Below are 13,551 nucleotides of genomic sequence, written 5' to 3'. Positions count from 1 at the left end.
ATTGACAATCGACAATGACAGATAGAAACACGCATATGATTGGCACCAGCGAGAGCTTTATATGTATCGCACATGCGCAAGTCAACTTAGCCTTTTATAGATATAGAATAAACTTGCTTAATTAGACCTGCTTTCTGATGTAGCTAAACTTTTTCCAGCCCAGTGAAGCACCCCAACTTTTCTTTCAGGTAATTGTCAGCAACACAGCAGTAAATATCAACATGAAGCTGATTATTATTGTAGTTCACGCAGGGAGAACAAAGTGTAAAATATTTAACTGCAGGAGTGTTTGACTATATTCTGTGCAGTGAGAAAACTTGAAGTCATTTTCAAAGTCCACCATTTCTTCTTTTCAGTCAGGTCAAGTTTCTAAACTTTCTAAATCTCCATTTTCCGGCTAATGAAAAGAAAATAGGATTCTATCGAGTCTCCTATCTACTTACTCCAGGACTTCTATGAGGATCAAATGAGACGAAGCACGGGAAAAGGCTTCACAGACATTTGGTTAAAGTGTGAAATGTTTCCACCTGGCTATAAAGCAAGTCATGTTCCCGGGCTGAAGAAACTGCAAGGAGGCTAGTCGTCACTAGGGAGAGGAAGCCGGGTGTTGCTACGTGACATCATTACCCAGTGCCCACAGTGACCATTTCCAGGCTGGGCTGGGCTGTGGGCCGCATTTTGTGACATGGGGTCTCAGCAGCGTCGGCTGTGATTTGGTGGGCTGTGGCTCCAGGGTGATGGCGGGACCTGTGTCCCACTTGGGGGAAGCCGAGTGTTGCTTTGTCGGCGCCAGTCAATTTGTAAATGGCCAGTGCGTATCACGGCAGCTCCTGCATTGAGCGTCTGCCCCCAGGTGGTCAGTGCATGTCATAGTGACCAGTTGGATGGTCAGGCAACTTAGCATATTAGTCTTTTATATATATAGATAGCTCCTGCCCTAACTCCACACAGATGATGAGGACACTGGGTGACCACAGGTGGGGGCTGTTATTCCTACAGGTGTGCCAGGTCAGCGCTCAGCAGCCCGTCCAGACAGAATTACTCATGCGGTACCACCAGCTGCAGTCCAGACTGGCCACTCTCAAGATAGAGAATGAGGAGGTGAGTCAGTCCCTCTGCCCTATAAGGGATTTCCTTACAAAGGCCTAACTTGTCCTGGAGAGTCCACATTCGCCAAAGAATACATAAGAAATTAGGGTTCATCTGTAAGATGGACTTTTACACAACCATTAAAATCATGCACATCAAGAATCTTTCAGGGCGAATGCTCACAAGATGCTGAGTTAAAGAAATACAAAGAGAAAGTAAAATTTTATGTTCAGTATTATCATAACTCAGGTAGACTAGAGTATGTGCATATATATTTGTGTGTATTCACAGGCATAGAAAAAAGACTGGAAGGAAATACTTCCAAATGTAAATAGTGGTTATGTCTGGGTTGTGGATTATAGGTGATTTCTGTTTTCTTTTTTGTGCTTTTCTCTATTTTCTGTAATGTTATTTATGTTATTTTTATCATCAGAAATAATAATAGGTATTTTAATGTATACAATTAAATAAACAACCCCAAGCACACTAAATGTGTCATGGATTCTGAGCCCCAAGGAACTTCTGTCTTACCATGGTCAGCATACCTCCCAGGCAGCTGGTGGCACAGGATTACCACTGGGAGGGTACAAATGGAAAGCCCAGCTGTGGTGGTTCCATTCTGATGTGGACTGATGAGGCTAGGTGGGAAAAATTCTATTCCAGCCTGGATGCCTCCATGCGGGGAGGATGTCAACCAACTGGTGGACACCAGGAAGTGGGGAGTGTCACTAGATATCGTGGACAGGTTTTTCATTGAGAAGTGCATTCACAGCAGGCGATGGGAGCCAGGGTCCTGTCTTCATATCTCAAGAGGGCTGTCCTGGCAGAGAGGGTGGTTCACTCTGTCTTCATAAATGACAGAAGTAGGATGAACATGAATGTGAGACAGACTGTCACTCAGGATGATGATGAATCAAAGCAGTCCCTGGGGGGAGGTTTTGTGGAGACAAATTATATATTTGTTTTTCAAACCTGAGAAGACAGAGGAGATGAACAGAGTGTTTTCTTTATTTACTCCTGCCTATATCTTTCCCCGAAGCATTTTAAAGTGTTTACATGGAACAGTGTATGGATAATAATGTTAATGGAATTTAAATTGGAAATTAGGGCCACAGAAAGAATGAAGCGAGTGTTCCTCTGTAGAGGCTGTTCATGGTCGTGGAACTCTTGATTTGGAACCTGAGCTTCTGTCAGGCTATATTAGAAAGAACTGAGTCGTTAATGTATTCATTTAACAAGTTTTTATTCAATGAATACTTATTCAGGTATTTCTTAAGCATATATTATGTGCTAAACATTGTGCTAAAATGCAGAGTAAAGTGAGTGAACAAGACAACATAGTACCTCCTCTCATGGAGTTTATATTCTACTGAGACAAGAGAGATAGTAATCAAAATACAAAAGAAAACAAACTAATAAATAATGAGTATGCAGATTATTAGAGGTAAGCACTAAGTCAAAAATTGTAGTCAGGGAGCCTGATGTCACCAGGAGGTAACATTTAAGTTGATACCTGAGTGACAAGAGACTTTGAGCAACAGTAATTTAACAGTGAATGTAGGTACATTTTCTCCTGTGAGTGTTTTTGGAAGGACGCTCCATCAAATTATAGGGTTTGCCGTTTAAGCTCAAATCAGTGATGGGGTATAGTGAGGTGAGGGCTCGTGGGCCCTGCATGTGTAGCCTTCCAGGGGTCCCACTCAATCCCAAGGCAGAAGTCAGGATTCTGGAGAAATGACTAGACTGTGGTGTCTTGGCATCTCTCTTCCTCGAAGTTCTGTTTTCTGTGAAGGTTTTAATAGGACTCGGGTGGCAGATAGCTGGAGAGTTCATTCATGGAGGATGGCCGCTCACCTTATCCAGTTTTTGTCCCCATCCTGAAGAGAACCAAGAGTATTTCTAGTGTTTTCCTTTCTCAAGGGGCATGCCTCCCATATAGTTTGGGGCTAAACTATAACCAGGTAAAGAGAAACAAACCAAGAAACCTGAGTTCCTTATTCGTCACAATATTCTCTAAGGCTCTCTCTGGCTGAAGCAATCTAATGACTTTAGATTGGTCAACATGGGTGCTCACCCCAGCCAGCTTACTGTCCTTACTTTGCACATCAATATAATGGGAATGATCATCTTTGTCCTGCCTGCCTCCTAGAGGCTTTGTGTGGAAGAAATAAAGTAATGGTTAGGAAAAGGACTTGGAGGTGTCAAAGGCATTCTGAGGCTAAAGGTTTTCTGTCGACGTGCTTTCCCAGGTGAGAAAAACCCTGGATGCCACCATGCAGACCTTACAGGACATGCTGACAGTGGAGGACTTTGATGTCTCTGATGCCTTCCAACACAGTCGGTCCACAGAGTCCGTAAAGTCGGCTGCCTCTGAGACCTACATGAGCAAGATCAACATCGCCAAAAGGAGAGCCAACCAGCAGGAGACAGAAATGTTTTATTTTACAGTAAGTGGACCCAGAGCCTGCTGTCTGCTTACCCGCTGGCATTGACTTCTGAAGAGCAGCCCAAGCTAGTGGGAGCCAGTGAAGCCACGTGGGTCAGTTAGACTGACAGTTCTTCCAACATGCTTCCCAAATTAAGTTGCCTGGCTTGGCTTTGTGAAATGCAGAAATTGAATCACCAGTGATAGTATAGACATTGATCTTGAATTGATGGTTATTGCAACTTTCCAGTTCTAGGAAAAAAACAGTGTTCAGTAGGGTGAGAGGAAAATGGTATTGGAACCAAGTGCAAGCCCCATGTAACAACTCTGAAGTTTAGTGTTGCGTTGTCTTAAATTGGGGTGCAGGCTTTGAAAACAATGCCCTGCGTGATCCGTGCAAATTGGTGGTGAGTTGCCAGGCTTTCATGTAAAATTCCAGATGGCTAACATTCCACTTGGCCAGGGACAGGGAGGAACACAGATAAGGGGCATCAGGGCAGTAGTTCAACCTGTGTTTAGTGAACATAGAATTTGGGGTTTTAAGGGACCTTAAATCTTCCATCTGATGCTTTATCCCATTCAACCATATCTCTTCAAAAAGTCATCCAGCTCTGCTTGAACAGCCCAAGTTGAAAAGCTCCTTCCTCCTCTAGCAGCCCTTTTGTTTGGCCTGTGGCTGGCTATAAGTATTATAATGTTTTCCCTTATCTCTGTTTTATTAAAAAATCTGCCTCACTGGGATTTCTGGTCATTGATCTTGATTCTCTTCTCTGGGGTTATCCGGAGAGCGGCTAATTCTACAGGACAGTCTTCGGTGTGGTCACAGGGAGCTGGGTTTTCATTTCCAGGTTAGACATATCTGGTTCTTTCAGTCCTGCCTCATAAGCTTTCCCTTTGAGAGGCCTCAGTATCCTAGTGACTCTCTTCTGGTCACGTTCCATTTGTCGAAGCCTCTTCCAAAGTGAGACTCCCAGCAGTGTGGTCTGACCAGCACAGGCTAGAGCTAAACTCTCACCTCCTTCCACAGTAGGTGCTATGCTCCTTTTCATGTGTCCTAAGATCATATACCTTTTTTTAAAAAAAAATAAAGCTAAGTTAATACCAATTAAATCTCTATTCCCTATGCACCAACATTAAGCCAGGTTGCCCTCCTCCTGAAGGATGAGTAGGTGACATCTTGGGTAGGTCTTATGTTTATCACCAGTTAGAGATCTTCTTCATGGATTCAGTGCATAGCTCTAGACTGACAAGATCCTGATCCAGTTGTTCACCATATATACTTTCTCTTCAGACCTTGTGTGGTCTGCAGACTCAGTGAGTGTGGCTTCCAAACCTTAGTGTTTGTCAATAATAAAAAATAATAATAATGGGTATGTCAGGGGCAAGGCCAAAGACAAGTCGTTCAAAACAGGCCGCTAGGCTAATATTGACCTCCTAATCAGCATCTTTAGATTGTGGTCATTTAACCAGTCATAAATTCACCCAATTCTAGCATTCACCTTGTGACAGGCCTTGTCAGATCCCTTGTCAAAAACCCATCTCCTTGACCAACACTCTTCAACTTCGTTGTTCTCAAAAAAGAATTCATAGCTAGTCTTAGTGAATCTGCCAATGCCAGTCTTTGGGGTTCACCACTTCCACTGGGGACCACCTATGTTTGCAGAGAAAACTTATGGGTTACAAAGATAAGTGAGGAATGGATATGAGTATTAATTCACTCTGGCAGCAGAAGCGAAGCAATTTGGGTGGCAGATGCAGAAAAGGGAGTCCAGCCTGCTTGAAATTAAAAGATGGAATTCACCAACATCCATCATCTTAATGATGGATGGTCATCGATGTTAATGTTAGTATTCAATTTATTATCCTCATTGGCTAGTAGACCTCATGACTTGATGTTGTGACATTATTTGGGGTATTATTAAGGGCATAATATTCCTTTTAATGCAGACATAAGTACAATTTGATGGCACTCTTTCCTTCATGGGTCACACATGAAACCTGGGTGAAGCTTGGAAGAAGTGGGCAGAGTCCACAGGCCCCAGAACCCCAGGGTGTAAGTGACTAACCCACTAAGACTTGAGTTACATGTTTGGGATTAAAGCTTCAACTACCAGGGGCAGTGAGGCATAGTAGAGAAAACACGTACTTATACCTCAGCTGTGCATTTTATGGTGAATTCTTAAACACAGGATAGAATTAGGGGGCATTGCTAACAGAAGCATTCAGAGAAAGCCTCTAGGTGAGCAGTTATTAAACTGAAGTGTGCATTTGAATCATAGGGAAAGCTTGTTCAAAACCTAAGTTTCCTAGACTACCACCTTCCCCGATGTGGGGCCCTGGAAAGGGGAACATTTCTGGGCCTCCGTGGTGTCCTCCTTGGTGTAAAATGAGGGGTTAGACCAGGGGTGGGCAAACTTTTTGACTCGAGGGCCACAATGGGTTCTTAAACTGGACCGGAGGGCCGGAACAAAAGCATGGATGGAGTGTTTGTGTGAACTAATATAAATTCAAAGTAAACATCATTACATAAAAGGGTACGGTCTTTTTTTTTTTTATTTCAATAGTTTTATTCATTTCAAACATTTTAACAAGAAGAATGTAAACACTAATTATTATAATTTGAAACTTCAAAAAATGGAGGAATCATAGCACAATAACATACCTTATATTGAAGATGGCAAAGGCAAAATAAAATTGCCTAACAAAGGAAAGGTACAAAAGCCTTTCAAATTAAACTTAAATATAATAAAATAATTTAAAACTAAAACAAATAGAAAAGAACAAAATGTGTAAACAATAAATTAAACATTTTCTTTAGTGCAACTTCCAAATTATGCCCGGGACGTAGATGTAGATGGCAATGTAGACTGGGTTGAAAGGTTTTTGGTCTTTAAAACATCAACTTCAGTGGGAACAGTGTTGTTGGTCTCCTTTTTAGCTAATGCTCTGATACTGTGCTCTCCAGGGGCGTGTCTCCCTACATCACCACCATAACGTGTCTACGCATTCCCAGGGTGATGTCGGGGGACGCGTCCGCGGGCATTACAAGGAGCCTCTGGAAGATTGAGAGGTTGTTCCTTCTACTGAATGGGCGGATATAAATCCGCCCACTCAGAAGAAGAAGCTGCGGCCGTGTTTCCCGACGTTGCCATGTTAACACTGCTGCTGGTGAAGGAGCGGAGGGGAGAGCAAGAGAACCCTCCGCTCTTTCGGCTCCGCTGGCCGGATAGAACAGCCGAACAGGCCGGATCCGGCCCGCGGGCCGTAGTTTGCTCACGGCTGGGTTAGATGCTCAGTATTCCCGAGCAGGAGTCTGCATTTTGACCCTCTCTCCAGCCAGTGGGAGGCCATGGTCCTTGCGCCACACTTGGAGATAACTGTGAGTCTACTCTCATTTTACCCTGAGGGGGCCATGGAGCCAGAAATATTCAATAATCTTCCCAAGGTCATACACTGACTAGCCACGGCTCTGAGCTCCAGTCTCCTCCTGGGTAGAATGGAAATGACAATGCTCCAGCCATTTGCCATCCAAGATTGCGGTGAGGACTGAATGGATGTATTTGACACTGTCGAGTGCTCTATAGATACAAGGGGGAAATGACTCCGAAGGACCAAGGGACAAGTTCTAGGAGCTAAGAAGGACATAGCCAAGGTGAGGGGACACCACAACCTTCCACCAGCCCAGCCGGTGCAGAAACCCACTGAGGTGGGGACAGTGTGAGGTGACCCCAATCTTAACCTATGCACATGTCAACCCCTACCCCATGGCCTTGCCCCTACAACTGTTCACAGGAAGATGGTGGTGTTCCAGAAGCTCCTTTACAGGTCACATGGGGGCATCCTGAGCCTCCACAGCTCATTTCTCTATTCCTCTGCACCCCTTTCTGACCTTCTAGCTGGGGCAATAGAATGGATTTCCTTGTGAGAAACTAGCTGGCAGATTTTGGGCAATCACAGGCATACTTGTACTTTCATACTCAGGGCTTTTGCAATTGCCATTCTGTCCGCTTAGAACGCTCCTTCCCCGATATACCTACATGGCCCTTTCCTCACCTCCTTCAGGCCTTGACTCACATGTCAGCTTTGCGGCCAGGTCTGCCCCAAATTTCAATCCTCCATTCCTGCCTTATTTTCATTCATAGCTTCCTTCACTCTCTGACCAATTGTGTGTTTTACTTACTTTTTTGGTTAGCTTATTGTTTCTCTCCTCACCCTGCTGTGCCAACTTCATCAAATCAGGTATTTAGCTCAATCTCTCAGCACCTACTATGTACCAGGCATATAGTAGTCACTGAATTGGGCAAGGACCACACCTACAGTGGCTCATGGTCCAGCAAAGACATGCCCCAGCAGAGAGGGCTCCAGCCCTGTGTTTGCGTGATGAGATACTGGGCAGGGGAGCCCAGGAAAGCTGGTACCTGTATGGAGGTGTGGCTGAGGCCCTGCTGAACTTGGGACAGGTAGGTGCATTTCTATTCTGGGTGGCCCCGTCCCTCCCCACTGCTCAGAGTGCATTGTACTTGGCTCCTGAGCTAGAGGCAGCCTGGAGGTCCCAGGAGGCTTGGGCACATCACTTCTCTGTGCTCGCCTTACCCATCTCATCTGCAAAAAGAAGAAAATAGATTCCCCAATGCAGTTGGGGTTATTCTACTAGGACTGTCTCTGGGGCCTGCAGAGCCCTTCCTCCTCCAGAGCGGGGCCAGATGAAGAAAGACCTGTTCCGAGCTCCTCTCTGACAGGTCCTATAGAGCACTCTCGCTCAGCCGTGTGCCCCAGGGATGGTTCAATCTTTGTTGCTCTTGGCCCAGAAGCACAGTGGCGTTTTGATGACTGAAGAAGCCCTCTATTCAAAGCTCCCACAGTCCTCACCTGACAACAGCGCCTTTCACTGCTCCCGTTCCCCTGAGCTTTCTTTGTGGTCCCAGAACTGACCTGAAATACTGCAGTCACGGGACTGGGCAGCCGCTCGGCAGAGCTGGGGGTCTGATGGGGAAGAGCAAAGGAGCAGCCACAGAGCCTCCCTTTCCCCATACTGGGGTCCTTGGGATGACGTGCTCTCCCTTTGACCTCCCTGTCTCAGAGGTCCATTCCAGAACAGAGATTGGAGACTTGGCCCTGCAATCTGTAATGTCCTTGTGCTTTGTGTCTTACAGAAATTTAAAGAGTATGTGAACGGCAGTAACCTCATCACTAAGCTGCAGGCCAAGCACGACTTACTCAAGCAGACCCTGGGTGAAGGTGAGTCAGGTGGTGGAGGCCTGTGAGGAGGGGCTGTCTTCCCAACTGGGTTCTGTTGTGGCCCCTTGAGCTGTTTTAGCTTGAGACACAGGGCACTTGGCAGAATGAGGCCTGGTACTGGTGACACCTCCTAGGACTGGGTAGGCTGCTACAGTTTATAACCTATAGCCTTGGTACAAATGCTGAGAGGGCTCCAGTCTGACTACAGAAATAGGGAGAAAAAATGGGTTTTAATATAGGTTATGTGGAGGATCTAAGGCAAAGTGATAAAGGGCCCCCCAATAGGTAATTGGGATGAGAATACAGAAACCTGGGAGTCTTCATTAATGCTTTTCAGCAGATACTCTCTGCCAGGAACTATTGGAGTGTCAAGGATTCTAGGTCCAAAAAAGAAAAATCCATATGTGTAAGGCACGGTTTGGTCCTTGAGGGGCCCAAGGACTAGGCTTAAAACTACTCAAAGGTTTTCCAATGACAGTTGGAATAAAATCCCAACGACTCTCATAACATATGAAGCCTTATGTCATTTGACCTCTGCCTACTTCCCTGACCTCATCTGCCATTCTCTACTTCCTTACTGTGCTCTTGACACTCAGCACTGTTCAAAGGTCATTGAGCTTTTTTTCTACCCCAGGGCCTTTGCATATGCTCTTCCCCTGCCTAGAATGCCCTTACTCCAGATCTCAGTATGGATGACTCCTTATCCGTCAGTTGACAACACAGATATCACGTCCTCAATGAGACTCTCCTTGCCACCTGACCTCAAGGAATCACCACCTCTGTCCCAACATTCGGTTTGATTTTTTTCATCCTACTCATCATCATGTGAAATCACCCTATTTATTATTTGTTCACTTGCTTATTATCTTTGGTCATGCCCCACCTCACTTCAACAATATCACATCTCAAATCAAAGTAGGGACTTCCTTGCTTATTTTGTCCACCACTTTATCCTCAGTGCCTAGAAGAGTGCCTGGCTCATAGTTGGCTCTCAGTTAATAGCCACTGAATGAATGTTGAATGGAAAGGTCACCAGAACATCAATTAGGACCCAAGGTCAAGGATGTTCTATAGCAAGTTCTGGTGGGCCTGGAACCTGATGTGAGGCTCAGCTTTAGGAGAGGAGCTGACTGGGGTCTCTGAAGCTGCTGGGCCTTGCCTGGAGCACCATTAGCCCCACACTCAGATATACTCTGTGTTCTGTTTGGAGAGGGCTGTTGGTAGAAAGGTGTGCTCCACCAAAAGGAAAGAAAACGTAGACTCCAGGAAATAGGGAGCCAACACGAGAGAGATGAAGTGAATTTCCAAGGTGATGAGGCCAGTACATCCTGAGACAGCTTGAAGCAGGCCTAGAGGTCACTAGGATTTGGGGGGAGGCAGGAAAAGCATTACAAAATGAGCTGTGCTGGGGCATAGGGCTGGCTCTCATTGGCTCATTGGGTGTTTGCCATCCACAGCATGTCCTTGCCCTTTACTAGATCATTCTTTTCTCCTTGTGGGTGCACATCCCAGTGTCTGTACTCTGGCCACACAAGACCTGTCTTACACTGTCGACTCAGCAGCTATCAAGTGGGCTGCTGGATCTCCAGCAGTTGTGACCCCATGCTTTAGAGGGAATGGATTTCCCAGCCCCAAGGTATTTATAATCTGGCTGGGAGACAAATCATGAATTCATAAAAAGCTAAATAACAATAAAATTGTCACACAGAAAGACTAGATGAATTGCCAAGTGGACAGCACGGATTCTGAGGGCAGTGAGACAGGAGAGGAAGGGATCTCCATGGGCCCAGGAGAACTGGAAATGCTTCAAGGAAGGTGAATAGCTAGGGGTTGGAGGAATAACCAGGGCTTTAAAACTAACACCAATGGAAATTTTTCAATTAACTTTATTGATATGTAACATCCTATCTAATAAAAGAGTAATATGCAAATTAACCATCACTCCACTACACCCACAAGCCATGCCCACCAGCCAATCAGGAGCGAATATGCAAATAAACCCAACCAAGATGGCTATGGCCACAGAGAGCAGGAGGGAGGCTTGGGTTTCCCTGGCAATGGAGGAAGCCAAGCTTTCCGCCTGCCCTTGCCGGCCTCGGCCTCCACTCAAGGCTACAAAGTTTCAATAATAGAAGATACATAAATCCAAACAGAAATGGCGGCAGCCACGGAGCTGGAAAGAGCAGGAGGCTAGGGTTGCCCCCGGCGATGGAGGAAGCCAAGCTTTCCGCACACCCTGGCCGGCCCAGGCCTCCGCTCCAGGCTACAAAGTTTCAATTGTAGAAGATAAATAAACCCCAGATACCAGGGCCTCCGCTTGGGTTGCCACGGGCCGTGGCCGGCCTGCAAACCACCACAGGCCCCTCGCCCAGGCCGCCTCATGCCCCAAGGGAACCCCCACCCTGATCCAGGACACCCTTCAGGGCAAACCAGCTGGCCCCCACCCATGCACCCAGCCTCTATCCTATCTAATAAAAGAGTAATATGCAGATTGACCATCACTCCAACACACAAGATGGCTGCCCCCATGTGGTCAAAGATCCTGCCACCATGTGGACACAAGATGGCCACCACAAGATGGCCAGCAAGGGAGGGCAGTTGAGAGGGACCAGGCCTGCAAGGGAGGGCAGTTGGGGGCGATCAAGCCTTCAGGGGAGGGCAGTTAGGGGTGACCAAGCCAGCAGAGAAGGGAAGTTGGGAAGGACCAGGCCTGCAGGGAAAGGCATTTGGGAGGGACCCAGGCCTGCAGGGGAGAGCAGTTGTGGGAGACAAGGCCTGCAGGGGAGAGCAGTTGGCGGGGACCAGGCCTGCAGGGGAGAGCAGTTAGGGGTGACCAGGCCTGCAGGGGAGGGCAGTTAGGGGAAAACAGGCTGGCAGGGGAGCAGTTAGGCATTAATCAGGCTGGCAGGGGAGTGGTTAGGGGGTGATCAGGCTGGCAGGCAGAAGCGGTTAGGGGCAATCAGGAAGGCAGGCAGGCGAGCAGTTGGGAGCCAGCAGTACTGGATTGTGAGAGGGATTTCTGACTGCCCGGTGGGACTGGGCCTAAACAGGCAATTGGACATCCCTTTAGAGATACCAGATTGGAGAGGCAGTCGGACATCCCTTGAGGGGTCCCAGATTGGAGAGGGTGCAGGCTGGGCTGAGGGACACCCCCTCCCCCCGTGCATGAATTTCGTGCACCGGGCCTCTAGTATATACAATAAGATGCACCCATTTTATGTATAGAAATCAGTGTTGATAGACATATATGCCCAGATATAACCACTTACATCAAGATGCAGATCATCTCCATCACCCCAAAAGGTCTCTTGTGCCTCTTTCCAGTCATTCCCCAAGCTACCACTGCTTTGATTTCTATCACCATAGATTAGCTCAGTGTGTTCTGGTGAGGGCTGGGGAACTTTGGGCGGGGGGAGGGGAAGGGCAAGGATGGAAATGTTCTGTATCCTGATTTAGGTGGTGGTTATAAATGGGTGTATATATTTGTCAAAACTCACTGACTGAGGGGTAAGGGTGAGGAAGAATCAGTTGTTTCTCCATTTCCTCCCATCCCTCTACATGCTGCCCATCCCGACATTTCAGTATTGGGCCAGGTGAGTGGGGCTATTGAGGAGTGTGGGAAACAAGGAGGGAAACACCACAGCAGGAATGGAGTAAAAGAGGCAGGAAGTCCTAGAGAGGAAATTGGTGAGTATGTGACATGTGAGTTGGTGGCTACTTAACTTTAATTTCAAGATCAGATGCCCTAGGTTTAGAAAACTAGATATTCTTTGAAAAAATAAGATCCCAGATGAGAAAGTGCTTCTCTCTAGCTCCCCCATGAGTGATCTCAGATGCAACCTGAATGGCCTTCATGAAATACTAATAATAATAGTTTTGCTTGGAATAACTCCAAAAAAGAAAAATCCATATGGCCCCATTCACCTGGCCCAATACTGAAATGTCAGGATGGGCAGCATGTAGAGGGGTGGGAGGAAACGAAGAAACAACTGATTTCCTCACTGGTCTTGCAAGTTTATTGAGCCCTTAGACACACCTTGCTCTGAGATGTGATTTACCAGTCCTTCCTCTGAGTGTTGAGCTGAATAGCAACAAGAAACTGCAGGAAAACGTAGCTTCCGAAGTATAAGGGCAGCTGAGAAAGAGCCATCTGGAAGACTCAACACTCTCCTGTTCTCTAGTAAGCCAGCAGTGGGGAAGCCACTGTGTTCCTTTCGATAACTGAGATGGGGGTGTTTTAATAAATTTTTTTTTGTTTTAGGCTAGTCTTAGATTTACAGAAAAGTTCCAAAGGAAGTACAGAGTTCCCGTGTACTCCATGTCTGATTTCCCCTATTATTAACATCTTACATTAGTACAGCATATTTGTCACAATTAATGAATATTGGTACATTATTATTAACTAAAGTTAATAAATTACAGAATTAATGAAAAAAACTGAAGCCGAGACCAAATCTTTTTGTTGTTGTTCAGTGCATAATAAAGGTGTATGTGGATGCTTAGGACATTGGGTGAAAGGGAGAATTTTCAACCAGGAGAATTTGCACCAACTTAGACTGATAAAGTTCTTGCCCATTGGGCAAGGGGAGGCATGGAATAAGCAGGCCAAAGAGCTGAGAAGTTTGGCTCATTTCACTCTTCCAAGTATCAACGGATGGTTCACCTTTACCTGAGTGCATTGGCTTCCATTCAGTAGGAAGCCCTTCTAAGAGTGGGGCAAGAGGAGGGTTAAACCTGCATCAATGGCCTTATTTCATATGAGAGCTATTTTGCATGGGGAGGAGCAATCTGGAAATTTT

General features: G+C 46.2%; 1 protein-coding gene across 8 annotated transcripts in view; it reads left to right on the top strand.

Moving 5' to 3' along the window:
* The window catches only part of SRGAP3 (SLIT-ROBO Rho GTPase activating protein 3), a 255,586-nt gene that overhangs the window by 187,982 nt on the left and 54,053 nt on the right, over nt 1-13,551 (top strand). For all 8 annotated transcript variants that reach the window (XR_013960989.1, XM_080676227.1, XM_080676226.1 and 5 more), the window contains exons 8-10: nt 1,000-1,101; nt 3,339-3,536; nt 8,668-8,752. Coding sequence is in view for 7 of the 8 variants with exons in the window: in XM_080676227.1 (XP_080532353.1) it covers nt 1,000-1,101; nt 3,339-3,536; nt 8,668-8,752 (385 nt within the window). In the remaining variant the exon portion in view is untranslated. The remainder of the gene's footprint in view (nt 1-999; nt 1,102-3,338; nt 3,537-8,667; nt 8,753-13,551) is intronic.

The sequence above is a fragment of the Plecotus auritus genome (assembly GCF_963455305.1).
Source record: "Plecotus auritus genome assembly, chromosome: 6".
Classification (NCBI taxonomy): Eukaryota; Metazoa; Chordata; class Mammalia; order Chiroptera; family Vespertilionidae; genus Plecotus; species Plecotus auritus.
Note: the sequence above shows the minus strand (reverse complement) of the source record. Positions and strands in the feature narration are given on the sequence as shown.